The sequence below is a fragment of the Spermophilus citellus genome (assembly GCF_964194105.1).
Source record: "Spermophilus citellus genome assembly, chromosome: 8".
Taxonomy (NCBI): domain Eukaryota; kingdom Metazoa; phylum Chordata; class Mammalia; order Rodentia; family Sciuridae; genus Spermophilus; species Spermophilus citellus.
In genome coordinates this window covers 5,824,003-5,851,569 of record NC_138189.1, presented here as the reverse complement: position 1 = coordinate 5,851,569, position 27,567 = coordinate 5,824,003, and the positions used below count along the sequence as shown (strand labels likewise).

The window sequence follows — 27,567 nt, the reverse complement described above, 5'->3', positions numbered from 1 at the left end:
GTTTACTGAAAATGCCTCTCATATACCCCAAATACCTCTCTGCCTCAAAGCAGAGAAAAAACAATAATTCTCAAAAGAGAACTGTGCAAATAATACATCGTTCCAAGGTCAATAAATCTATCCAAAGCAACAAAATTGTTTGTCCAGGTTAATCAAACCCTCCTGCCTAGAGAAATACATCGTTCAGAAAACATAAGACATTTACATGTCAAAGACATACAGCTAAATGATCTCTAAATTAACCATTTCATCAGTCCAACACAACGATGTACAACTTATCTAGTATTACAGATTGATTTGAGGAATTTCTGAAGACACAAAGTACTTTTCATCTCATGCTACAAAATCCAAGCTAACTCCTCCTCAGTTTACCAAAGCCTAGCCCCACCTAACCCATGCCTCCAGTCGATCTAGACTTTTGCTTAAGAGAATGCAAAGGTCTACCTATGGCAAAAACCTTGTAAGCAAAGAATTTCTTGAATCTCTTCTTGCTCCACAGCCTGGTTTCCTCCAGGTCCCCTTACTAACATTTCTTTGGCCCCACAGTGTGGGGTACAGGCGATCTGCGTGGCTGGCTATAGAGACACATTATGAAGCCTTTACAAGTGACCACACAAACACAATACCACAATGTAGGTCAACTTGTGCACTCAAATGCCAAAGCAAAGCTTATATGGAAGGAAACTACAGACATAAATCTGCACGGGTAGAATTCCACTCAATGATCCCAAAATTATTTCAAGGAATCAGTCTCCAAGAATGCATCATGAAATCAGAAGAGCCCAGCTAAGCTTTAAGAGGGGGGAAAAGAGAAGAAAGAAAATGAAAGGCTTTAGAAGAGGCAGCAAAGGCTTCACCAGTCATTATATCATCGAGAAGGCTCAAACTACAGACGAAGTTAGATACAGAAGATTGTAGAAAGGGTATTTAAAATTATTAACTGATCAAAAATTTGTAGTTGTCATTAAAAAAAATACAACTTAGCAATTCAGTTCAGAAAGAAGAATATCCCCGGGAACATACACATCTGTTTAATATTACAAGCCAACTGTCAACATCCTAAGTGAAGTTTTAATTTAATATTTTTTCTTTCTTGATGTTTTACCTTTAATCAATGCCTCATGAGAGTATCAACTTTCTATAAGAAACTGTTAAATATAAAGAAATGTTATTGTAGCATGTTTATAAAATCATAGTTCGAGAACTTTTTATTTTTCCAAAGCCTGACCACAACTTAATTATCTGCAGGACATTCCAGGCTCACAATTGCAAGCTCCAGTTCCCAAGCAATTTTAAACAATATCTACTGTACAGGACAGAGGGTACACAAAAGACCACAACATGGTTATATTTCCAAAAGTCAGCATTAGGCCCTTTAGACATGGTTTTTATTTTCATTAAACAATATTTGTTTCCTCACTAATCATTAAATGGTTTTCATCACTATCGCCTGCTTTCCTTTCACATGTCAGTTGTTAGCATCAGTGTTTGTGTTCATAATAAATAAAAAAGTGACCCACCCAGTTATTTAGAAATGAACACACACGACGTCTGGTTCAACGAGTGTTGGAGATTCAGCGACATACTCACATCCTGAATATTGTTCTATTTTAATCTAGACTTTAGAAAACAGTGAGTAATAGACTCTGCACAGTACTCTCCTTTAAATCAGTTTTCAGCTTTGTGCTTGCTTATGTTATTGTGGGCACACAGATCTAATCAGTGGTTCGAGACATTTACTTGGGAAAATGGAAGAGGAAGAAGAAACGACAACAAGTTCATATTTCTGACTATAATGGAGAGGGGTTGAAAATACTGCCAATTTCTACAGATGGATAAAGAAACCAGCCTGATTAAAAGTACCGTGCCAGAAACTGACTGAACAAACTGACAGGATGACTACCTGAGTGTTCTACAATTTTAGGAATGATTCTGGGGAAGAAACTTTAAAAAGAAGAGTGAGAAAGAAGAGGCAAGAAAAGCTGTATGCTATGAAGTACTAGGAACAATTTTAAAGTAGGTAAAATGTGGATGAAACAAAACTGTAAGTCAGGAATAAAACTGTCAGCCAGTAAAAAAACAGAATTCAATAAATCATCTGAAAAACCTTCGAGTCAGACACTTGCATTGTCGCACTGGGACCACGAGTTTTCAGAAGAGCAAATTATTAAGTCCTAAAAAGGCTAATTTTGGATTTCAGATGAACTGGTCAGCGGGCACGAGAGTGTGGGAAACCAGCAGAAACACAGCACAGTACCTGCAGGTGTGGGCTTGCCTGTGAAGCGCTTGCAGGTGCTTTACTCATTTTAATCCTCCCAAGTAAGGTACTAGTTTCTCCCTGCTAGGAGGAGGAGATGAGGTGAAGTAATCTGCCCACAGATCACCTGCTAGCAGGGAGTAGAGCCCAGAGTCCACGCTCTTAGCCCAGGCCACAAACCATCCCAGATGGTGCTGCCTTTATCAAAGAAAGAACAAATCTGTTAATTGGTGGGAGCCACCCCTCTGGCTTCTTACCCCGTCATCCCTCCAAACATTGTTTCTCCCCAAGAACCACTCCAAGGCCTTCTTTTCTTTTCATTTGAAATTCTCCTTGAGCACCCTCTCTTGCTACAATGTTTCAACCTCCATTTGCTCCCAGGTCTCCCCAGTCTACAGGCCTGGCTCTGAAACCTTGCCTGCTATCCATTTCTATATTGCTTGCGGCTGATCCACTTCTCACCTGCTGAATCCACCAGTGACCAGCAGAATGAGCACACCTGATTGTGTCAGTCCTCTAGTGAAAGCTTTCTGGGGTTCACTCTGGCCTTCAGGCCGATGTCATTCCTTTCCCATCCGGGAGGAGGCATTCTTTACCTTTCAAGACTCAATTGAGAATGCACCTCTCCCATGCACCCTCCCCTTACACTCTGATAACAGCACTTATTTCTACATGATTGTTTGCCTTTAAGTCTATCTTTTCACTAGACTCTGAGTTTCTCAAAGTCAGTGGTATCTCACTCACGTTTGTATGCTACTTAACATGTCCAGCACATAGTGGATGCTCAAAAATCAGAGTGATGACGAGTAAAAGAATACGGAACTTATTTTCAGAGATATTCTCAGTTTATAGCGATTTTAATAACCTGTCTAGAGCAGAGTGAAGGGGCACAACTTTGAATGTATGCATATCTCTTGTTGGCCACCCATATAAGTTGTTCCCATCCTTCTGAGAAAGGAGCCCCTCTAATTTCCTTTGAAAATCATCCTGTCTCAATTCCCTGCCACACATACTCAGGGGAAGTGACACACTGCTCCAGCTCCAAAACTGGGTCCAAAGTAGACTGAGGTAGGCAAAAAAGCCTTTTCCCCTGGAGATGGGGTAGATTTCAGGATAGGCATATGACTCAATTTGAGTCAGTGAAAATGACAGACCCCTAAGATATGGGCAAGTACTACAAGGAAAGAGCAAACTCCTCTCTCCCTCTGCTGGGGCAATACTGGAAGGTGGGGTCTGCCAGCCTCACAGCTCTTTGCCTATCACAAAGCAAGGCCTTGAGGTGCTCAAAGAGACGCAGCACTATAGAAGGCAGACCAGGGGAACAAAAAAACAAAACAAAACAAAAAAAAAACAGGCCTGTGGTAACACTGTGTTGTCCACCCAATCCAGCCAGGGATAAGCCAACGAGTCCTTTGATCATTTCAGCCAATTTGCACTGGGGTCTCTAACCTGTAACCATGAGATTCCCAATAAAGCAAGTTCATGCTTGTGGGGGAAAAAAAAAATCAAGCTACATATATGAAGAAATGCTAGAAAAATGGTGAATGGGAGTGGGTACTAAGTTAAATGGGATAGGCTATGAAGGGAGGGAAAAAGCTAACAGCACACTTCAAAATCCAAACAGAATGCAGCTCAAGATGTGGAAAGAAGACTGCCATTCCAGACAGCATCAGTCAGGCCCTTTCAGGGACATCCTGCGGTACATTTATGAAAGAAATAAAATTTTATAAAGAGCTAGAAAAATAAATTAAAAAATAATGAATGCTTCTTTTTTAAAAGGTCTTTATGAGAAAAAAGAAAAGACTTTGGGATAATTTAATCTGGAGAAAGCAAGTCCTAGAGGCAATTTAACTTGTTGAAGGCTTATTTATAAGGAGGTGACTAAACAGTTGTTCTCCAATTTCACAAGGAAAAGAATAAGAGGAAATTGACTTAAATTTCAGTTTGAAGCTGAAGGCAGGCAAAGGAGAAGAAGTGCTTGAGGGAGAACTGTTAATGATGAAAAAAGCTAAATGAAAACTGGATTTTTATGGTTTTTAAAAGATGGAAAATTATATCTGCCGATTCTTTCAGTTTTAGGTCAAACAACTGAACCAAGATCTGAGGAGTTCCCCAAGCATTTACTCCAATACTGTGTAATGGAAGCGGGTCAAGGGCCAGGCTCTGTGCTAGGCTCAAGTCATACAAAGATGAAAAAGATACAGACCATGTCCTGTCTAAAGGCAGTACCACTAGAAACAAAAGCCACTGCAGGCACTATAAACCAACAGCAGGATGGAATCCTGCTCTCCTTTTCCATCCCCCATGCCCTAAAGTAAACAATATCATGTGGGAAGCAATAGCAATAGCACTACTCCAACAGCAGCAAGCCAGGCCATGGTAACCTTTAAGTAACATAAAACAATACAAAGGGTGTCACAGGCCGTATATATTTCTTTATTTAGTAAGTGATATAGGCAGCAATGGTTAGAATTCAGAAGGAGACTAGTATAGGCCAAAATGTGCCTTTCAAGGTAAGAATTTGAGAAATCGAAGGGGGCAGCAGTCCAGGCAAGAAGAACAGAAGCAGCAAGACAAGGAGATAAGGAGGTCAAGGGTACTGCGACTATCGCAGTTTCATCAGAGCTGAAGGGGATGGGCAGGAGAAGTGTGGGGTTCAACCCTGGAAGAGGGGGGAGCCTCTAGACACCAAGCAGATATCTGAGGATCCACTATGTGGGAAATGAGTTATACTGAAGGCTTCTGAGCCAAAAAAAAATGTGATGAAAGCAGCCTTCTCTGTGTTGTGGCTTGGCAGGGGAGAGACGGAGGGCTTGGCACTGCTGCGACAGCCCAGGCTCAGGACATCAGGGACTGAGTCCACACAGCTCATTCCACTAACGGATGCGAGAGGACACAGGCACTTACTCACTCAACTCACTTCCATATATGTGCTGAACTGTGCTTCATGCTACAAAGGAGTGAGACAAATCATCTGTCCCCTCAGCCTGGTCATTAGCTGGCAGGGTTGGCCATGAAAAGGGACAATGACAGAAACAACTGCAAAAACGGCAGTAAGCGTGAAGGAGCTGATTCCCAGAAATTTTATTTACACAAACTACAACATCAAAATGCCAAAATATAAACAGAAAAACCAATCCTGCCAAAGTATCATTTCATGTACATCAAGGGAGATAATGACTTTATTGCCAATTGGATCTATAGAAAAATATAGAAGCAAATATGCCTGTGCTGATTGAGCTATACCAAGTAATGAATATTAAGAAAGACTTCTAAAAATGAGGAAAGATCTTTGCAAGTACTGAAATGTTTCCAGATTTCATTTTTGACATAACTGAGATATATTCGCAGATTTCCAATCACTTATCCACATGCAGTATTTAGAAGCTTTCAGAAAATTCATCACCTCTCCTTGATATCTTTTTTCCCCTTACTTTCCTTAATTTAATTTTGATTTAACTTCCCCTTGTCACTGCTTGCTTACAAATCACAGCTTGTGTCTGGAGTCAATTAGGGCTCTAAAGTATCCCTCCATGCCTTCACCTGGGGACCCATTCTTATATATATTTTCTTATTACAAGAGGTAGAGCTAAAAGCCTGTAACTCCAAAGGTTTCCAATCAACCATCACATTCTATTCTTTGGAAAAGTATGCTTCTTTCCATAGTTAAGAAGAAGACATCAAACTATGCATTTTGTAAGGATATTTCTTTTCTACCTGTTATAAAGATGAATTCTCCTTTGGAAATTCACTTGCAAAATAAGGTTGAGCGTGGGTAATAAAGGCTTAATGGCAATAACATTTAAAAAATCTTTCTACCATTTAAAATTAAATATAATTTCCTTATTACTTTAATGAGATCCCTTGGAGTTGAAGTACTTAACTAGTCTCCTTCATATCAAGTATTCATTATGTAATTCCCTTTTAATATTAGTTATGTACACTGTCTATTGGACAGAATAAAAACACACATTTCCACTAAAACAAAAACTGGAGAAGGACATAGCAGCTTGATTCAGAATCTGATAATGGGTTACAGATTCCATTTCAGTTCAGATTTACAGTCAACATGCCACAGAGCCACTTACCACCTCTAACCTTTCTGGTCATATCTGGAAGAAAAATATGAACTGCCACATCACTGAGGAAAAGTATGTTGGAGCTTAAAATACTTGACTTTTCCAACTGCAATGCTGAGCTAGAAAACAGGGGAGAGAAATATACCTCATACAGAAACCACTTTAGATAAAAAGACAGAGATAAATTGTCCAAAGTTATGGCCATGGGGAGGACTTCCCTTTCTCACTGTCTTCAGGGTCACCCGAGGAGGGATGCAATGTGGCCCTGTCCACTGCTGGGTGGAACCAGCCTACTGGCTATCTCATCCCAACCCACAGGATGACTGACATACAAGAAAAAATCCTGGACACTTAACTATGGGCTATGGATGCAAAAACTCTCTCCCCATCTTCTGATCTCTTGCTGGAATCTGCCACTGGTGAACCCCAGGGGAAGCCAAGAGCAATGAAAGCCCACCATACAATCCATGAAGACCTGCCTCCTGCAACAAGAGCAGAGCCCAGAGGACAGAGTGGACCCAGAAGGGTCAAAGAACACAACATGACATGTGCCATGCCGCCTCTCGTGGTCCTCCCACTAAGCTAGCTCCTCGTTCATCTGAGCACCCCACGCTTTCCCACCCTCAGCGTCTCTGCCCCGTGTGCCTGGCTTACCTCTCCCCTTCATTCCCACACGTGGAAAACGTATGGGTTTTCAGAGACCACTCAAACGCCACCTTTCCTCCCAGTCTCCTCTCCACCTCACCCAGAAGTGATCTCTCCATCTAAATTTCCAAAGTTCCTCTTTTGAAGATTTCTATAATTACTTATGGGGATATCTTAGACATACAAGTTAATACGAGTGTGGAATTATCATTCTCTAAGTATGCTTCTGTATTTTTGCTTGCTATAAATTTCCCATTAGACTATAAATCCATGAAAGCAGAGGTTCTGTGTCTTTTACCTTTGCTCTGCCCTTTAGGAACCAAAACAAGCATATCCCATACTAGATGCTCAATAGACATTTACAAAATGGATGCTCCCTTCTGGGCTCTAAGCATATTGATGATCAGACTGACCCTTCTATCATAAAGAGAAACCAATCTAAGTGCCTTCCTTATTCATAGGTGGACACTCAACACACAGGTGATAATAAAGTGATTGCATTTCCTGAGTATCAAGAATATACCAAATACAACACTGGCAGCTTCATAGATAGTATCTCATTCAATCCTTACAACAATGCTAAAAGGTAGTACAGGACCACCTTCAGGATAGAGCCTTCTCCACCGACTGCTAGACCTAACTGCTGACGACAGATCACAGCCTGTGTGTCTCAAGGTCCTGTGCTGAAGGAAGTTACATCCCACATTGGGGCCCTTCTCTGGGACAAGCCGGTATTGAAAGGTTGGCCAGTGCAGTGATTAAAAAGGCCAGGCCCTTTGCTGTGACTGAACAATTCTAAAAAGCCATCTAAACACCAGAGCTCTCCATGGCCTGACTATCCCAAAGGCAGAAAAGGGAATTACACTTTTTCAAATGACTATAATCTACAAATTGGGTTTCCTTCCTTCTCGGTAATTTTATTAACTAAACCACAAACCATTTCCCCTTTTCCCCAAAAGCATACCTCAATACAATCTATGCAAAATGTGTTATTGCTAGGAAATTATTGATTTAAAAAAAATAGGAAAAATAGGAAGAGAGAAACAAATAAAATTTTTGGTTTGGAGGAAAAAAAAAGAAAGAAAGAAATGTTTGATTCAATAGTAGTAATATTTTCCCCAAATCTAGCCAAGAACTTTCAATGTGTGTGACTATGTACCAAATGTGCCATTAAAAACAGCAAATGATGTGATAACATACAAAAGAGCAAATCACCAGAGAATGCCAAGCAGAATGCAGCTCCACAGGCGGGGGCAGCGCTTGCCCAGGCAAATCCATTCACTTCCAAGAGCCTGCAGCAACAGCAGTCAATCAAGGGACAAGGCAAGCTCTCAACATTGTTACCATCTTACAGCACCAGGGACATCACCTGGGAAGGCGACTTGGCCTTCTGAACCTCGGTTTCTTCAGGAGTAATGGAACCTAACTTGTAAGGACAGTCAAATAAGTTATAAAGCTCTTAGCACAGGGCCAGGTAGAGTACATGTTCAACAAGTGGTAGCTATTATTATCGTTTATTATTTTTAGAATGACAACCAGAAAGCTAAGATATTAACCCAACATTTGTGGATGATTTTCCTGTATAAGTTAAGAAAGTCTAAATTGGAAATCCAGTTGAGTTACAGGAAAATTACTCCCTTTACAAAAGGTTTTACCACAGACTTCCTTTAAATAGGGTCTCCTCCACTGCACATTTTAAATATAATTAGATACTGCTTACTCATGACATTTTTCTAATCAAAAGCTATTAATTCTTCTCCAATTCCTACCACAAGTAAAAACTTGTCTGCTAGGAGCTTTACTTGTTCTGTTTTGTTTTCATTTCAGAAGTAGTATGTGTTCATTAAATAAATTCTGGATGACAGAAGAAGAAAAGATCACCCATAGACCAATCACCCAGAAGTAGCCATGTTTGACATTTTGGTATATTTCCTTCTAGTCAGTATTTCTACGCCTAGAGCCTTCTTTTTTTCTTTATTATTTGTTTTTGGTTTTGTATACATAGTTTTAATTATAACCAGTGTTGGTATTTACTTTTTTAGCCTAATATGATAATATAAGCAATTATTTTTGTGTTACGACATATTCTTTGGTAAGCCATATTTACCTAATAATTTCTCTCTACCTGGGAAAATGCTAGGCATCTCTATGTAAAGTGACAGCTCTGCTATCTGCCACCACAGTCACCACCATGACTATCATGAAAACTGCTGCTGCTTTTACTCAGAGACCTCCCACTTCTACAAGGTAAGACAACATTCCCTTTTCACTTTCTTCAGTCTTGCTTTTATAATTACAAACTGTAGTCCATTTATAAATTTATTTTCATATGTATCTCTTATGAGGTAAGGATGTAAAACAAACTTTGTCCCCCCCAAAGTGCTAACTACCCCCAAACCATCACTGAATACTCCTTTTTTTAAAACTGATTTACAATGCTTTCTTTAATATGAACAAAATTCACACACACACACCCTGACCTAATAGGTCTCCCTGAATAAGTCATATGTGCATATCTTTACTATATTTTGGCTTTAAAATGTTCTTATATCTGATAAGACTAGTGTCCCCATTCCTCCTCCACTCTTTTTTTAAAAAAATCAATTAGATATTCTCATTTCTTTTTTTCTAGATGAATTTCAGGACTACTTCCAGATTCACTCAAAAAAGTTCTGTTGGAATTCTGATCCAAACTGTATTAAATTTACAAATTAATTTAGGAACAGCTGATCCCTTTGCTACACTTTTCCTTCCATTCCAGGTATACAATAGGTTTCTACTTAGTCGTCCTCTGCATCTGTTGGCAAAGTTTTGCAGTTCAACTGGGTCATCAGCATTTCTTTTAAAGTTATTACTAGAAATCCTTTGTGTTACTACTCTAAATGTTTCCACTGCATTTTAAGTGGTCATTAAACAGATACAGGATCACCACTGAAGTATGTACACTTGTTTTGTCTGAAGGCTCTCAAGGCCTTCTGTAATCAGGCCTCCCTGGACTTACTTCGCATCCTCTGGCTTGAAAAAGTGGACTTACACTGGCCGCCCCCCAACTGCACTTGCTCTCTAGTCTGTTCCCCCCAGAAGTGTCCCTCACTAATCTGACCCCAGTCACCCCCTTTCCCATGCTCATCCAGTAAGTTGTAACACATTGAATACTTTCAAATAACTAAGTGGTAATTTTCCTCAACTTTCTATTTATTCTATTGAAGAATAAACACAAACTGAATTTATACTTTTTGCCTTTTTAAGACATTATGAAAAATTTGAAACAAATTTGGTAAAAATAAAGTTTTGTTTAAAACAGCAACAAACTGGAAGCAATCTAAATGTGTCTCAACAGGCATTCAGGTAAATCAATTATGTGATATTATTTTTAATGGCCAGGCAGCCAAACAAATTGATGATACAGAGTAATATGGAATGACACCAAAAAATGTCCACAATAATATAGTGTTAAATGATCAAGAAAAGAAGATGGAATAAGAAGAGAAGGATTGCAAAAATCCTGTTTTTGTTTAATAGATAAAACGTTTGGAGACTTATACACTAAAATTGTAACAATGGATATTTCTGGCTTATAGCACCAAATATGAACTTTATGTCCTTCCTTATTCTGTTTAATGAGCATTTAACTACTTTTATAACCAGATTTAAAGAGTCAACTTTGAAAATGTATCCTGCAGACAACAGCCCATTGTAAGAAATATATTTAAGTATTAAGTACAGTATTAAGTACATTTGTAAAATCATACAAAATGCCACCTTTAACAAAAAAAATTTTTTTCTTATCTGGATGAAAAATTCTAAGTACACAGGGCCTCAGGGAGAATATCACAAGGCAAAGGGCATTATTATTGCAAAAAGCATCTAAAAAGATATTCTAGGAATTGCAGAGAGAAGAGTACTGAATCACAGAGAGATCCTACTGGTCTTAAGGGCCATCCAGCCAAATCCTCCAACTAAACAAAAACAGTGAGGCTCAAAAAGGCCCGGCAGTTCTTCAAGATCACATCATTAAAAGTACCAAGCTGCAAAAAGTACTTTAAATTCAAAATATACATTCTTTAATTCCTTTCTCAACTGCTCTGAGTTAAGATATGCTGTTACCTATCTCTGCTACTTGGACTACAGGATTTGTTGCTGGAGAAGATATCCAAGAAAAGGTGAATGTTCATTTTACTAGCTTTCTTATCATTTGGCTACACTTTGGGTAGAAATGTATTTAACACTGTGAAGTGAAAAGACTCTCTTGGTTAAATGTGGCTTATGAGTTCCATAAGAACATTTCAACAAACATGTTAGCTGTGATCTGTAGGAGGTGGCAAATTATAGTATTTCCAGACTTGAGAACTGGAAAGCCAGAACTGGAAAGTCAGGAGTCAGGCCTCTTTTTTCTTTTCCCTTTTTTTTTTAGTTGTAGGTGGACACAATACCTTTATTTTTTATGTGGTGCTGAAGATCCAATCCAGTGCCTCACACATGCCAGGAGAGCACTCTACCACTGAGCCCCAGCCCCAGCCCAAGCCAGACCTCTTTTTAAAGTCAATTTTAAACCTAATGTTTTGAACATAAACAGTTTTTATACCTTAAGCTGTAATGAACATCTGCAGACTTCACTGATACTTTACCCACCAGAGGGAGCAGATGTGGATTTCCACAGAAGAAACTTTAAACATCTAATTTACATGAATTCTAGAATCATATTATTGATATAATACAATCAATCAATATTATATAATCATTTAATATTATATTTCTATTCCCCCAAAATGGGAAAAAATAAATGAGATCAGGTATAATAGAGTTTCCAACTTATTGCAGAAGCTCAAAAATGATTTGATTTTCCAAAATTTGTAACCTTCTAAGTATTGGTTGTAGTGTTCAAAATAAATGAACAAACTGGTAAAGTCATCCCTCTTCCATATCTGCAGGGGATCAGTTCCTGAACTCCTGTGGATACCAAAATCAACAGATCCTCAAATTCCTTATATAAAGTGGCACAGTAGCTGCATACAACCTAAGTACATTGTCCTCTATTGTAAATCTAAATATTTTATTCCTAATACAGTATAAATGCTATGTAAATAGTTGTTATATTGTTCAGGGAATAATGACAAGGAAAAAAGTCTGTACGTGTTCTGTACAGATGCGATTTTTTAAAATCTTTTCAGTCCTCAGTTGGTTGAATTCACAGATGCAGATGGCAGATATGGAGGGTCAACTGCTTTCTGACTTACAAGCTGATGTAAGCTTGATTGATAGCTGCCCTTATGGATGGTTCTATCTGAACATGTACACAAATCTGATTCCAATATGAAACCAGACCATGAACGGGGAGAATTTCACTAAAAATGTCACACTGAGGGAACCTATTTCAGCAGCCCTACCCTAAGAGCTGATATGCTGAACTGCTGATACCTGCCAACTAGAAGTGAGGAAAGGGAGAATTCCTTGACCCACCATAGACTCTACTTGGAATGAAGGAGGAATTCAGCCAACAATCTCCAAGAACCATGCTTCCCCAACGTAATGCAACTGCCACCACCAAGACCAGTTTCCTTTTAAAGCCAGCACAACTGAAAAGAACTGGAAGAACCTGGCATCCACACAGCCCTCAGGAGTCTCAATCCCCATCCATGTTCAGAGGAGTGAGATTTGTCTAGTACTTCCTGCCACGACAAACCAGGTCTAATGTGTTGCTGGACTGTGAGGCAGGTCTCAATCTCCCACAATAGGCATACATACCAGTTATCAATTTTGTATTAAATACAGCAATGCTGGAGAACCCCACTGGATGCCAGTTGTGCTCTCCAAACCACATTTGCCAGGAAGCACTGCCACTGAGCAGTCATCTACCACCTGCTTCTAAGTCCTCTGGGCTCTTAGACCTATTCTTTCCTGTTTAGAATTGAGAAAGTGAGCAACTGGCATCCAACTATAATTTTGAAAAAAAAAATGCAATTAGAATTCAATACGATTTAATCTTCCAGTCTTTCTACCTCTTACTCTAACTCCATTAATTATCCACTAAGTTTGCTGAGTCTAACTACTAGATCCTAATTTAAAAAATCCAATATTTGAAACTTTTTGAGTACAGGAATAACACCACAGGTAGAAAATTCCACATGACTTCATATGATGAGTCAAAATGCAGGTGTACTAAAAACATCCTAAAAAATTTACTTGTGACTATGTGCGTAAAGCATATTTTGTTTTTAGAGTTAGGTTCCATCTCCAAGATATCTTATTATGTATATTCAATTATTCCCAAGTCCAAGAATTCTAAAATCCTAAATACTTCTGGCCCCAAGCCCTAGAGAGAAGGGAAACTTGACCTGCACTGACTTCATCTCCCTTTCCTGTCTATTCCTACTATCACTGGCTCCTCAGCTTTCACCTGACTTAATGCAACAGCCTCCTAATTAGCTCTCTATGTCACACTCCAAAGTGATCATCAATATTGCTACTGATTACTTTTAAACATGAATAATCCTTTAATGCCTCACTTGTAAAACTCAGAGCCTAACACCCAAACTCCTTATGCTGCTGAAAATGCTCTAACCCGAGAGCCAGCAAACTTTTTCTCTAAAGGGTCCTGCAGTCCACACTTTAGGCTTTGCAGGCCTTTGCTGGCCACCACACTGCTGCTGCAGTATAAAAGCATCCATGGTCTGTATGTAAATGAATGAACACAACCACATTATAATAAAACTTTATTTACAGGAATAGGGAGTGGGCTGGATTTGGTCTGCAGACCCGAAGTTTGCACCTTTCCTCTAATCTAATTCAGAACCACCTCATCTCCCAGCCAGCGCCTGAACCCTCACCCTGGCCTCCTCTAATAGATGACTCTCATCACACCAGTCTTGCCTCTGCTCCCCCAGTCAGCCTGCTGTGTGCTTCACTGTCCTTGCTCACTCTTCCCTCTCCAGGAATGTGACTGATCCTTCCTAGGTCTGGTGGCAGGGTTCACAGCCTTCACGGTTCAGTTGGATTCTTCCCAAAGAGTTAGTTATCCTTTATATGTACTTTCAAAAGGCTGGGACATATGTCTCATTGTTCTTTGTGCCCTCACAGTGCCTGATATACATCCCATGTTCAATGCTTACTGGATAATGGAATGAATCAATTACTAAATAAATATAATTCCAAAAGTTGTAATTCTCACAAGTCCTGGGTAAAATTCAGAAGTGCAAACTATACAAAGGGCTCACTATTATATCATGAAGTCTCTGAGCATGGTTATGGTATACACTCAGCTATTACAATCCATAAAAACACAGCATCATGAAGCTAAAAAGGCCTTGGAAGCACCAATGTGGAAGTTTTTATACTCTGCTTCTGAGTCCTGTGGTTAGTTTCTCAAGAAGAGAGGAAGGCAGGAGAAGAAGATGGCTCATGAATACCTTCTCCCAAGCCCTCTACCCCAGCTTCAACCAAAGCTACTTCTCTTCTTTGCAAATAGGTTTCTGCCACATGTATTTTTTAAATCTATGATTCAACACACTCATGCTCGGTTTGCAAACTGCCCACTGGACCTAAATTGCTTCCCAATCTGTTCCTGTAATCTGGCCTATCTCTTGCCTTTCCTGTTTTTCACTTATCTTTTCTGTCTGTTGCCAGGGGCTGCTTCTTTGAATCATGTTCCCTACCTGAAATCCCAATTTTACTATGATTACATTCAGTCTTTGGACAATGTACATTTCCAGCTACCCTAGGTAATAATCCAGGCAGTACCAACTCACCCTTTGGGCCCCAAATTAAGTCAACACTGCCCTGAGAAGGAAATTAGGAGGACCTGGAAAGTTAATGCTAGGAGAGTTACATCTGTCAGTCACATCTAATTCACTGCACTCCCTAGGTCTGTTTCTCTCCAACAGACTGTGAACTCTTTGAGGGAAGAACTAAACCTTAGCAACAAAATTAAAGCTACTATTTATGTAATATCTACTCCACAGATACTGGGCTAAGTGAAAATGTATATTGTGTAGCATTCAGGCTCATGGTAGGACTGTACATTTTTACAACTGGAAGGAGCCTTGGAAAGAGATCATCTAGTCCTCAAAGAGAAAGCTAAGAGACACAGTAGATTAACACTTAACTCAAGAAATAATGTATTGAGTGCCTACACCCTACACTGTTCTAGAAGCCACAGATTCAGTGCAGACCACATATAGCCTTCATTTTCAGGAAGCATATATTCTAGTAGATAAACAATAAATAAATAGCCATATGTTAGGTTTACAATGAAATAAAACATTGTAAGGGAAAGAAAAGGGGTATCAGGGAAGTCAAAGAAGGCCTTGATTGAAGAAACTTGAAGTTAACAGAGATCAAACCATGTGGAATCCAGGAGAAGAGTTCCAGGTAGAAGCAACACTGCAAAGACCCTGAGATTGGAATGTGCCTTGTGCAGGTGAAAGCAACCAAGAAGCCAGGATAGTCAAAGTAGAAACGCAAGAGGAAGGTGAGAAGAAACGAGGTCAGAGAAGGAGTGGACTAAATCATGTTGACTCTGAACCACCTTAAGAACTCTAGATTTCAGCCAGGAACTAGAGATCAATTCCTAAGAATAAATAAGTAAATAAATGAAATTTAGTTTTCAAAAAAGCAAGGCATAATAAACAAAGAACAAAATCTCATCTGTATGCATGATTTGAACACAGCCTGCTCAACAACTCAGAATCACTATGATCTTATTTACAAAACATCTTTGTTTCACCAGAAATCCCTACAGTTATCTAGTTATTAACATGGTGACTAAAGCCCAAAAAGATTATACAGCAGCCCAATTCACGGCTGACTTCCTATTCAGAGCCCCTGCTGCCTCTGGAAATGCAGCTGGACTGTTTACAGGGGTCCTGGTTACCTGGGTGGCAGCTTTCCCTAGCCTCTGAAACCTTTATAGATCAGTAAGAGAAAAGCTGCCACTCTTCAGCATCTCAGGTCCTTCCCTACTCCCAAAGCCTGTCATTATAAACCCACAGCTCTAAGTTCTCATTCCCCGTGGAGTTGAAGACAACCAGCAGGTGAGGTAAAAGCATGTCGGGCACTGTGGCAGGACAGGAAGGGAGATGGTTGCTGGTTGGTCTGCCTGCTGTCTTGTACTCCCTACTCCTAGAAATAGCACTCCTTTTCCACAGTTCTAGTGAGGCTGGAATCACTGTACTTAAGCCACCTATTGGCCACAGATTGAAGTGGACATATGATGACCTGATCAATTAAAGAACTTACCCCTATGGCCAGAGGTCTACAAGAGAAGATTCAGAATCATAACAGAACCAATTAAGAGTCTATTCCTGGAGTTTTATGCACAAGAGCTAGAGAAATCAGCTCAGAGTGTGGATTTCCCGGTTATGTTAATTTATATTAAGAAACTATCACTTGCAACTCAAAGAATTCAGACCCACACAGAATACCTTTTCTCATTCCATCTGCCTAACCACCTTCTAAGGTTGCTACTACTCTATTTTAGAAGTGAAGAAATTGAAGTTAAGTAACTTACCAAGTTCATACAGGTTGTAAGAGGTACTCAAATTCTGTCTCTGCTCCAAGTCCCATTTCCTATTAGCCCAAGAAGAAATTGCCACTCAAAACCAACAGAATTTTTTATTTATAAATTATAGTGGATATTTAAGGGAAGAGGGTGAAATAACATCAACCTGGGTTAAAGGACCTGGCTTCAACTTCTGGCTGTGCTCCAGGACCTCAGCTGTGTAATTTTGGGCCAGTCATTTTACTTCCTTACCTGAGTGTTAGCCTTCACATCTATAAAAGGATAAGCCTGGACAAGATAAACTTGAGGTTCTTCCTTTTTTAATTTTTTTTTGGGGGGTGTTCTATACTAGAAATTGAACCTCGGGCCTCATGCATGCTGTGGGAGCACTCTACCACTCTACCTCCCCAGCCCTTAAGATCTTTTGAAGGTTTTGTTTTGTTAGTCAATGGTTCTACTTTAGTCATACAATTAAGTTTTAACTATATGTCAAGTAAGATGCCAGGCAGATTGCAATTGAATATCAAGTCCAACAGTTGGTAATGGCTCCTGGGACACAAAGTCAAAGGACCCACTGGGAAATGAGCACTGGCTTATGTGGCCGATGGGGAGGAGAGAGAGGAACAGTGGCACCCTCACCACACACGTGCCAAGGCTGACAGAGTTTCACCACGGCACAAAAACGCCTTTCTGAATACACCCCGTACTTCTGCTCCACCACGGGTGCTGTCTGCACCTACACAGGATTCACTCACTCCTTCAGGCACTTTCTTGGCTTTCCTTCACAAGCAAGCAATGAAAGTACAAGACAGCTAAGTGGTTTTGCAGACTACAGCTTGGAGCCACCGAAGAAAATATGTCTACACGTCCTACGTGAGAGGAGGGAGTTAGTGTTGAGAACAAGAAGAATCAGTATCCTTCCTTATATTCATAATCTCATGAGATCCCAATAATGAGCTTGTGGTTTAAGTACAGTAAAATCAAGCCCTATTTTTATAGAAGTGAGACTCAGATAATACAGCCCAAATTCACCCATATCTAAGTAGCAGAATCCAGATTTGAATCCAAGCCCCAATTCTATTTGTAATCCCATGGTCTTCATCAGTCCCATGCTCCAAATGAGTTAACTAATCAACTCTCAGTGCAAACTGGTATATTCATCATTACACAGAGTTGTTCAAATAATGTAAGTTCCTCCCCCCAAATCTGAAATGCCATTACTGTTGGTTTGTAATTTAATGGGCTGGCATGCATTTCAGTCCCAATTACTGATATAAATTATGCAAAACATAAATTAAATTTATATTAGCAAATTTAGCAAAACTGAACATAAAACTTAAATATTTAAAGGAATGATGGAGAAGAAACCAGCCTGAGGGAGGGAAAAAGATCTAATTTCAACACATATGTTAAACTTAATATACTTTCTACAAGGATTCAGTGAGATGGAAATCTGACATCAGGCATGTTGTGTCCAAAATGAGGAACAGAAGAACTGAAATTGAAGTAGGTAAAATGTATCCTAGAAATTACAGCAATGCTTCAAGGAAGGCAGTTAGCAAAGTGCATTATTATAACTTGCTACATTTCCTTATGTCTGACAATGGAGCTAAACCCAAAATAGAATATGTCCTCCTAGTACCAACCACACTTTGTGTGTGGGTATGTGTGTGTGTGTGTGTGTGTGTGTGTGTGTATGTGTGTGGTGCTTGGGATTGAACCCAGTGCCTTGTGTGTGTAAGGCAAGCACTCTACCAACTAAGCTATATCCCCAGCCCCCAACCAGACTTTTAAGTGTAGGTAATCCAGTCCAAACAAAATGCCAACCACACCTTGACACACCAGACTGTGGTGAAAGCACAGGACTCCATCACTGACTCTCTATTGTAAGTTTCACAAGGAAAACAGGGAAGAGCTGCAAGAAGAGTAATGCACAAAACAGCTACAATATCAAATCGAAATTCCTCAAGAGAATGCAAGTTTTTCCATGTCAAGAAGGGATGTGGCTGCATTTAATTCAGCCCGTGTCCCTACTTACAGAATCTCAAGCCTTGACATTCTCCCACTTCATTAAATAAAAGAACTGAAACTTTCAGGGACATGCAGTCTAACCCTGTGAACAGGTACAAAATTCTCAAATATTTCTGACAAGCAGCCATCCTTCTGTATAATTTCCTCCAGGGACAGGGAACTCCAGCACTCAGTACCATGTCACTATCCCTGAGGCCTGTTAACTCAAAATAATCTCAAGCACACTCTCACCATTCAGGGAAAGGTCCAAACGGTCACAGGGCTCTCCACAGGGCTCACCAAGCCAACTGCGCTTCTCACCTCTATAGTTCCCAATTCTATACCTGATCAGGATCCTAAAATAGTGCAGTATTAATAAACCAGTTTTTTTCAGAAAGGACCTTCCAAAAGCCAAAACTGTGATCTTCATACCACAGTTCCATTAAAGGAACTCAGGAACAGCCTGGGCCAAACTGAGAGTCAAAATGCTTTACTTTCTCTTCCTCTCATTTCAACCTGGGAAGTTCCCCTTTGAGATGTCTCTCTCTCTCATGCACATAATCAATGCAGTTTTGTAAGTCTTTTGTTTAAAGCAGAAGAAAAAATAGGAAGGGACCATCTTATAGATAAATAAACTAGGATCATAAAAGTTGCTTAATAATATCCTACAGCTAATAGTTGATGGGTTAAGACAAAAATCTGGTCCATTGGGCCTTCTCCTGTGCTTGCATGGACCATACAACTCTCACTGACCTTAGGACAAGGCACAAACTCCACAGAGTGATCTCTAAGATCCATCAAGATCTCTTCCCCCACCAACCGCCTGCTACGCCACTCCAATTTATCTAAATGTGCCAAATTCGACTCACATTCAAATGTTTATCAAACTAACTTAGGTCAGCCTGTTACCTACCTCACACCTTTGTGCATACTACTCTCTTAGCCCAAGATGCCCTTCCCCACTTTATCTGCACTGGAACCAACAATTCCTCTCCTAGATTTTGTTTCAGATATCAATGCCCCTATAAAAACTTCCCAGTTCTCAGACAGAACTGACACTTTCTTCTTTGTGCCCTCCACAACACCTGTAAGGCTTGTTGCACCTGTTTTGCTTATATGGCTGTGTCCTCCACTGATCATTTTATATCATACTACTCTACGATGGTACTAGTCTAGTTCAGAAGTAGATGTGGAACAGATTTTTATTGATGGACAGTATTTATTTACCTGGTCCAATCCCCCATGTGACATTGAACATCCTTTCAAAAATACCATTAATGTGTGCTAACATATATTTTAAAAAATGAGTGCCCCAAAGTGCCAAGCACTGGACTATGTGTCAAGCAGAGGTGAATGTGGAATTATACTGTGGAATTAATGAACCTTAAACTTCAGAGATCCCTCATTTGTACCTTGCAAAATTATGGACCTTTTTGTGTGATTCTGTATTTATATTTATTAAAGAGGAAAGGCAGAACTGTATAAGCTTTAGACCCCACAAAAACTAGAACCAACCTTGGTGCCAAAGTTACCAAACTATATGAGGCAAACATTATCTTTCCCCTTACAGAGTTTCTGGTTTAGTGGGAAAAACAGACAACCGTTTGTCCATTCATTCATTCAAGGAACGTTTCCTAAGCAATGCCATGAGTCATGTGTCTGAGATGAAGCCAACACGTCCCTGCCCTGAAGGAGGAGGTTCCTGCTGTCGGGAAGAACGAAAGCCTGCTGGGTCCAGCGGACAGACAGCAGTGTAGAGGACTGGGTATCAGTGTCACCATCCTAAACTAGTCTCAGGAGGCAAAGGGAAGGGAAAGTGCAGCTTGAGTGGGTCGGGGAGGAGGCAGACAAGCCGACCCAAGAGGCCGCACGGAAAGTCAGCGCTTTGGGACGTGTCACGGCTCAGGTCTCCGGGGACAGCGAGCTCACTGCCGCACCGAGGAACCCGGGAACCTGGCGGAGGGGAGTCTGCTCCCCGGGCTCCCAGACCGGCCTCCCCTTCCTCAAACAAGCCTGCCCTCCGGGCCACCGCCCTGACCCCGGGACCGCGTCCTCGCACCACGCCCACGCGGCCGGGTCTGCAGCGGGCCCGGGGTCCCGGTCGCCTTCCGCCCACTCTCGCCCGCCGTCGGCATAACCACCGGCTCACCACTTCGCGGGCGCGGCTGGAGAAGTCGCCCTTGGGCCGGGGGCTCCGACGGAACAGCTCGTCGCGGCTGCCCTCGGGCCCGCCGCCCACCGCCACTCCCAGCGCCTTGTTCCGCGTCTTCACGGTCTTGACGCTCGCCCGGAACAGCAGGGTGATGTCCACCGCCATGCTGACCCCCACCCGCGGCCCGACACCGGCCGGCCCACGTCAGCAGCCGGCGACCGCAGCGACAACCCGGCCACGGGAGGACCGTTCCGTTCTGCACACTTCCGCCCGGCAACGGCGACGCGAGAAGAAAGGTTCCGGCCTGCGCCCAGATCCTGCGGCTGGAGAAGAAAGGTTCCTGCCTCGGCCTGAGCCCGCGCGCGGGCGCACCTTCCTCCTTCTGCGAACCTCGGGTGGCCTGGCCGCGCACAGACTTCCGTGTGACCCGGGAGCGAGAGGAGCGGGGAGTCGAAAGGCCCGCTTCCTTGTCGTGGTCCCCTGACTAACTGAACCCAGGCGCTTCGGTTGCGCGCATACGGAGGAGCGCCACCCTTGACCTTTGCCTTCAGGGACTCATCTGAGCAGGACAGAGGCAGAGAGCGAGGACATCCGGCTGCAAGGAGAGCTTGGACCGTGCAGGTGTCCAAGAACCAGCCGCTTCTGCAAAACGAAGCCAGCACCTTCCTCCGAGTTTACTGAGAATAAAATGGGAAGACGCGTGTCGAGTGTTTCTAGGCTCCTAGTCAGTGTGGCCCGCTACGGTAGCCACCGCGTTGGTGATGTCATTGTTCTCAGGCTCATTACTTACGGTGAGGCAGAGACCCTACAGAAGGCATCCCTGAGCAGAGAGCTGGGGATGAGTAGAAATTTAACCGACGCAAAAAAAAAAAAAAAAAAGTGATAACTCCCCGGTGTTCATCCCTGCTATATCGGTTTTAAATGTACCATCTTGAGTTATCTTTGTTTTAATTGAATACAGTTTAGCCAATGAGGTTTCCCTATATTTTTGGTTCATGGTTCAGTTTTAATTCAAGATCTAGTTGAGTCCAAGGTTTATTGTTTTTGTTTTCCTTGGCCTTAAAGAGGAGGCACAACTGGAATGTGCATTAAAACTGGTTTTAATGGTCAACAAGATTAAGTTATTTTCCTAATAATACTAAGATGCTATTTGCCTTTTCACTCTCATTTTCTCAGGAGTTGTGTAGCTGTGCTTTCCAGACTCTGATCTTTCAACAGACTAAATGCAGACCAGCTGTCTTCTATTAAGCCAGATTTCGGAGAGATTTGCAGAAATATAAATACCATTTTTCTTACCAATTTTTGTTGTTTTGGAAAATGTATTTTTTCAGAAAAAGATATCATTTATGTTGATATGTAATAAACATTAATTTTAGATGAATAAAGACCTAAGTTATTTTATTTCAATATGATACATATCAATAGATAAAATCCATATAAACAAAAGTTGCTTAGGACTCTGAATAATTTTTGAATGTAAAGGAGTTCTGAGATCAAAACATTGAGAGCCAGTCTGTTAAACAAATAAGTTTATAAGAAATAGATGTCAAGAAAATATACATTTACCAGCAAGGAGGAAGAAAAGGAATATTAAAATCCAGACTGCAGTCTCTTGGTCCTAACTGTATGAAGAAAATAAATTTCCATATGGCTTTCTTCCATCTATGAGAAAGAGAGAGTAAGAAAGAAATTACAAAATCTCTGCCAACAAGGATTCTGTCTTGCATAAATGGCCCTTTGTTTTATGGAGACATTAATGAGTCTTTGGCTATGCAAAGGTAGGCCTGAGGCAGAGTTGAAGGAAAGAGAGTTAAATTGCTCTGCATAATAAACTGAGGGGGATTGAATTAGGGGAAATCGGGGAAGCCAGACCCAAAGAGTGGGCCAGGAAAGTAGAAAGTAGGTAATCGGAGGGGACTTTGGGAGGAAGACTGAGCTCCACCAAACCTGCCTTGTGAGTGGTGCCTTGTGTGAAAAGTGTGTTGTGTGGTACGATTTGGGGGCAGAAAGGTAGGGACAAATATTTAAGTGAATAAAAACATAGAAGATAATGGTAGAAATGAGACACAAGTGCGCTCAAAACAGCAGATTATAAAATTTACAGATTACTTGAGGTTTCAAGTGACCATAAGTACACAAGATTTCCTAGAAAGTGCACAAACTAAAGGCCTCTTGTCCTGACCAACTGGCTTGTTCCACTCTGCTTTCTATTCTCCCGCTCTGCAGTGAGCCAGATGTTGGCCCCTCCAGAGCTCTTCAACCTCCAGGTTCCTAGAACACGTGAATGTTAACATACTTGCATATGTAACAGTCAAGGTTCTTGCAATAAGCAGATGATCCGGGATTACCCATGTGAGCCTTAAATCCAATAAGTGTCCTTATGAGATAAGAATTTGAGGATATAGGAAAAGGTAGATTGAGTTTCACAAGAAAAGTGCCCATGTGTGATGGAATGCAGGAAATGCCCATGAACCTCTGAAATGCAAAACAAGTGTTCCTGAGCCACCCAGCTCCTTCCCTTGGCCTGAAATCTTGACCCATGCCCTTGCCCACATAAAGTAACGAGTGAGCCTATGGAGGTGCACACCTGTAATCCGAGCAGCTCTGGCGGCTGATGCGGGAGGATCTCAAGTTTGAGGCCAGCCTCAGCTTAGCAAGGCCCTGTCTCAAAATAAAAACGGTTATGGATTTGGCTCATTGGTAGTGCCCCTGGATTCAATCCCCGTACCCCCCCTCCAAAAAAAAAAGTAACTTGAGAACAATGAGCAAGTGCTGGAAAAACTGGCACAAAATTGTGTGATCCACCCTGACTCCTCCTGTAGTTCAACCCTAGCAACTGTCCCTCTATAAATAACATCCTACACCAAGGGGTGGCTAGCTCTCCCTTTGGAGATGGCCCATGTTCTCTCTTGACTCTATATTCCTTGCTTTACCCCCCAAAGTTTCTCACTGTCAAGATGGCCGTCATTCTCCCTTGAATGTGTATTTCTTTTTAAAAATATTTTTTATTTGTTATTGATGTACCTTTTTTTATTTATTTGCTTAAATGTGGTGCTGAGAATCTAACCCAGGGCCTCACACATGCTAGGCAAGCACTCTACCACTGAGCCACAGCCCCAGCCCTTGAATGCATATTTCTTTATCCCCTCCAAATGTCTCTTTCCTGAGTTAGCCTACATTCTCCCTGGAATGTGTCTTCATAAATAAATCTGTGTCTCCAACTGACATGTGCTGAAATCTTCTTCTCTCCTGTATGCCAAGGACCCCACTTGTCCCAAGTCAAGGTCCCCCTCTCTGGGACTTCTCGTAACACTTAGAACAGAGAAGAGAAGTTCCTGTGCAGACACCCAGATATTGCTGACAACCAGTAGAAGCTGTAGGAAGCAAGGGACATTTCTCTTGCTAGAGCCTCTGAAGGAAATAGCCCTGCCAACACTTTGATCTCAGACTTTACCCTCCAGGACTGTGAGAAATAAACTTCTGTTGTTTTAACTCACAAAGTTTGTTGTCATCTGGAAACCGCAGGAAACTAATGCACACCATAATTCCCTTCCCCTCCCACCCTTCCTTCTCATTTGGGCCTTCAGTTGGTCCTCAATCCCTGTTTGGGCTCCTATTACCTTCACAAAGCTACCTTTACGGCCTGTATCTTTCTGGGTGTTGATCAAGTCCTTCAGCTGCTCTTCCTCTTGTTCTTTCCTGCCCCATCTCTTTGGTATCCCCACTACCCTTCATCCTTGGAGAATCATATCTGACCAGGTCCCTTATGCTCTACAGAAGGCCAGAGACCAGAATGAGCTGGAACTGACCAAAAAGAGTGCCAACAAGAGCTCCTTTAATGAAATCTGCATCAAGAAGGATGTCCAGTGGCCAGTGTCCATGCAGCAAATGCTGCCCTGTTACTCAGAAAGGGGGAGGTACTCAGAAAGGGGGAGGTACTCAGAAAGGGGGAGGTACTCCGCTCTTGTTTCCAGCTTTCCTCATAAGCAGCTATTCAAGTGCAAAAGGTGGGAGGGAACTTGTCCATCTGGAAAGGTGCTCCACTTTGAGACGTTCAAGTGCTGGAAAAGAAAGCAGATGTTTGCCACACAGCCAAAGCCACCCTGGATGTCAGTGAATGACAAGGTCCCACCAGAACCTGGTGGCTCAGAAAGCAAGCCAATTCTAAAGAAGGCACAGGATGAGAGAATAAGGAGCCACTTGACAGTAAGAGTCTCACAAAGGTCAAAACAGACCCCAAGCTTTGAGGATTCTCCTTCTGTCTTCCTGAATCTATGTGACTAAATTTCAAGAGATGGAAAGAGCAAAGTTGGCAAGGCATAATCTATGGTTTGAATTCTGCCAATCGCATATCAGGTAATCACCATAGGAGCTTGACTTGTTCGGAAAATTATCTTAAGACACATCCTGGGTGGTGAAACACAAGAGTGAACTGACCTGTTTTCAGGTGGCATTTCCTGTTATCAGCAGCGGCCATGAGAAATAACCCCTCCTCCAATTCTAGGAACTCCTATTATCACCTGCTACCACATGTCTTCAGGAGTACCAAGCCCAGCAAGGACAGGGAGCTTAGGGTACTGTGCATACCGCTTGGCACTCCCTGAGAGTCCAGCCCTGACAGCCATCTCTCTCTGAGCAGTGACACTCACAACCAGCAGGGTGGTCCTGGGCTCTACTAAACTGGAAGCTGAGAGTCACAACTTAGGAATTGCCAGTCTAGACAGTGGGCAAAGACCAAGACCCAAAGGAAGTTGAGCATCCGGAGCCTGCTGGCACCCACTCCCCAGAAGCCACACAGATGTGGGCATGGGGAAGCCAGAGCCCTCCGGAGACAGAAAGGGAAGCCATTGCTCCACGCGGCGAGCTGCCTCTGGTCTGTAGTCTCTGGACACTGAGGCCCCTGTGGCTTCAACTGGATCATACATTGGCTTTTCTCTTCTGTGAGAAATGTTTAAAGATTATCTAAGCGACATTTATCAGACCTTTGAGCTCTTTCTATTAAAACAGAAGACCAGGAAGCAATTACTAGAGGATGACTAATGAGACCAAACCCACACAAAACACAGCAGTTGGAATGAAAAGCCTCGGGTTTGAATTCCACCCTTCCTATTCACCATGACTTTGGGCAAATGACTTCATCTCCTGGAGTCTCTGTCCAAAAAATGCAGCAATGCCGATCACACTCCTGATTCCCGTGAGCAGGGGCTTCCTTCCCTGGACACCCTTGGCATCTCCACCTGGAGCAGTCATTTGGTTGTCAGGCAACACTGGGAGTCTGCGTTTTCCAGTTGGTCAAAGTGGACCTTTCAGAAGTTCTGAGCCGAGGACATTTGCTCTTCTGCCTTCACCTGACTGAGGAGTATATTCCGCAGACTTGCACTTTGCCCCCCAGAAGGACTGTAGATCAAGACACTATGGGAACTCTGTCCCTGCCTCTCAGTGTAGCTTTTATCTCCCCAAACCAACTTTTCTTCTTCTCTGCTCCAGTGACTGAGCCCAGGCTCTCCTCACCTCCTGGGCTGAAATAGTGTGCTTCTAATCAGAGTTAACTTGATTTATCAATTCCAAGTCTCATGCATATCTGTGTGTCTGGACATTAATCAGGTCTTGCAGCCGCTTGACCCATGTCTTTCTCTGGTCCACTCAGCTGTGGCTTACCGTCCAGAGCCAGCTGGCTCAAGCAGGGCAGCCTGGGCACTGCCGTGTTTGGGAGCATTGGGATGTGAGTTTACTCTTGCTGCCCTATCAGATCACCACAATTCAGTGGCTTAAAACAGCACAGATCTGTTGTCCTAAGGTTCCAGAGGTCAGAAGTCTAATGTGGGTTTCTCTGGGCTAAAATCAAGGAGCTGGTAGGGCTGTGTTCTGTTCTGGAGGCTTTGGGCCCATTTCCTCCTCTTCCCCGGCTCTGGAGACCACCTGCATACCCAGGCTTATGTCCCCACCCTGCTGTCCAGGGCCAGGAATGGTGGGGCTAGTGCTCACCTGGCCTCAGGGACACCAGCCCCTCAGTTCTTTCCTCCACATTTCAGAACCTGCCCCACTCATTAGGTCTACCCAGATAGTTCAGGAGGGGTCCCTCTCTCAAGGTCAACTACTGTATGCACATCTGGATGTGCCCCAGGGTCCCCCTTGTTCAAGGCTTGGTTTCAAGGTGACACAGTTGGGAGGTGGTGGAAACTTTAAGAGGACTGCCCAGTGAGTGGTCTTCAGGTCACTAGGGGTGTGTCTTCAAAGGGGATGTGCCACCCGTCTCCTCCTTGTCCTCTCTCTGCTCCCTAGACATGAGCGGAGCAGTTTGCTCTACTACTTCTGTCACCATGATGTGCTGCCTCACTGCAGGCCCAGAACAATGGGTCAGCTAATCATGGACCAAAAGCTCTGAAACTGGAAGCCAAATAAGTCTTTTCTCTTCATAAGTTGTCTATCTCAGGTATGTGCTATAGTAACAGAAAGCCAGCAGAGGCACGCCCTGATCAACAACCTGAATTCCATCCCAACCTCAGTTGCCCTTGACATGGAGTGTAGTAATCACAGACCAGGGGTCAGGACCCAGACATCTTAGGGGGACATTTTACTGCTATCACAGGGAGGTAACCCAACATAAGAGATGGGTGATCACAAGCTGGGCAGATACCCCTCATTGACTTCCTGGGTGAACAGGAGGTAGATCACCAGCTCTTTTCATTTCTCAGACAAGGTTCATAGCCTGCTTCCTGCGACACTCCAGGCCCTGCAGAAACAGGGGAAACAGAACCTTTGCCCTTGCAGGGTCCACTCTAGCGGACTCGGAATAGTCAAGGCACAGGCACCGTTCCTTTGAAATCTTCTAGCTTGCCACCTGGTAGGGTTCTCACCCCATTTTGCCCACCCGCCTTAGAGGACCCAGCTTATGACAATGTCGCCAAGTCACCAGGGTTCAAGTCCT

The 27,567-nt window shown here is 42.3% G+C and overlaps 1 protein-coding gene across 5 annotated transcripts in view; it reads right to left on the bottom strand.

The window, feature by feature from the left end:
* Positions 1-21,375, bottom strand: part of STX18 (syntaxin 18) — a 139,839-nt gene extending 118,464 nt beyond the window's left edge. For 2 of the 5 annotated variants that reach the window (XM_081303945.1, XM_081303944.1), the window contains exon 1: positions 20,637-21,375. In XM_081303945.1, coding sequence (XP_081160071.1) covers positions 20,637-20,804 — 168 coding nt within the window. In that variant the 5' untranslated portion in view covers positions 20,805-21,375. The remainder of the gene's footprint in view (positions 1-20,636) is intronic. The other 3 variants (XM_081303943.1, XM_081303942.1, XM_081303946.1) reach the window with 3 other exon arrangements.
* Between the last annotated feature and the right edge of the window lie 6,192 nt (positions 21,376-27,567).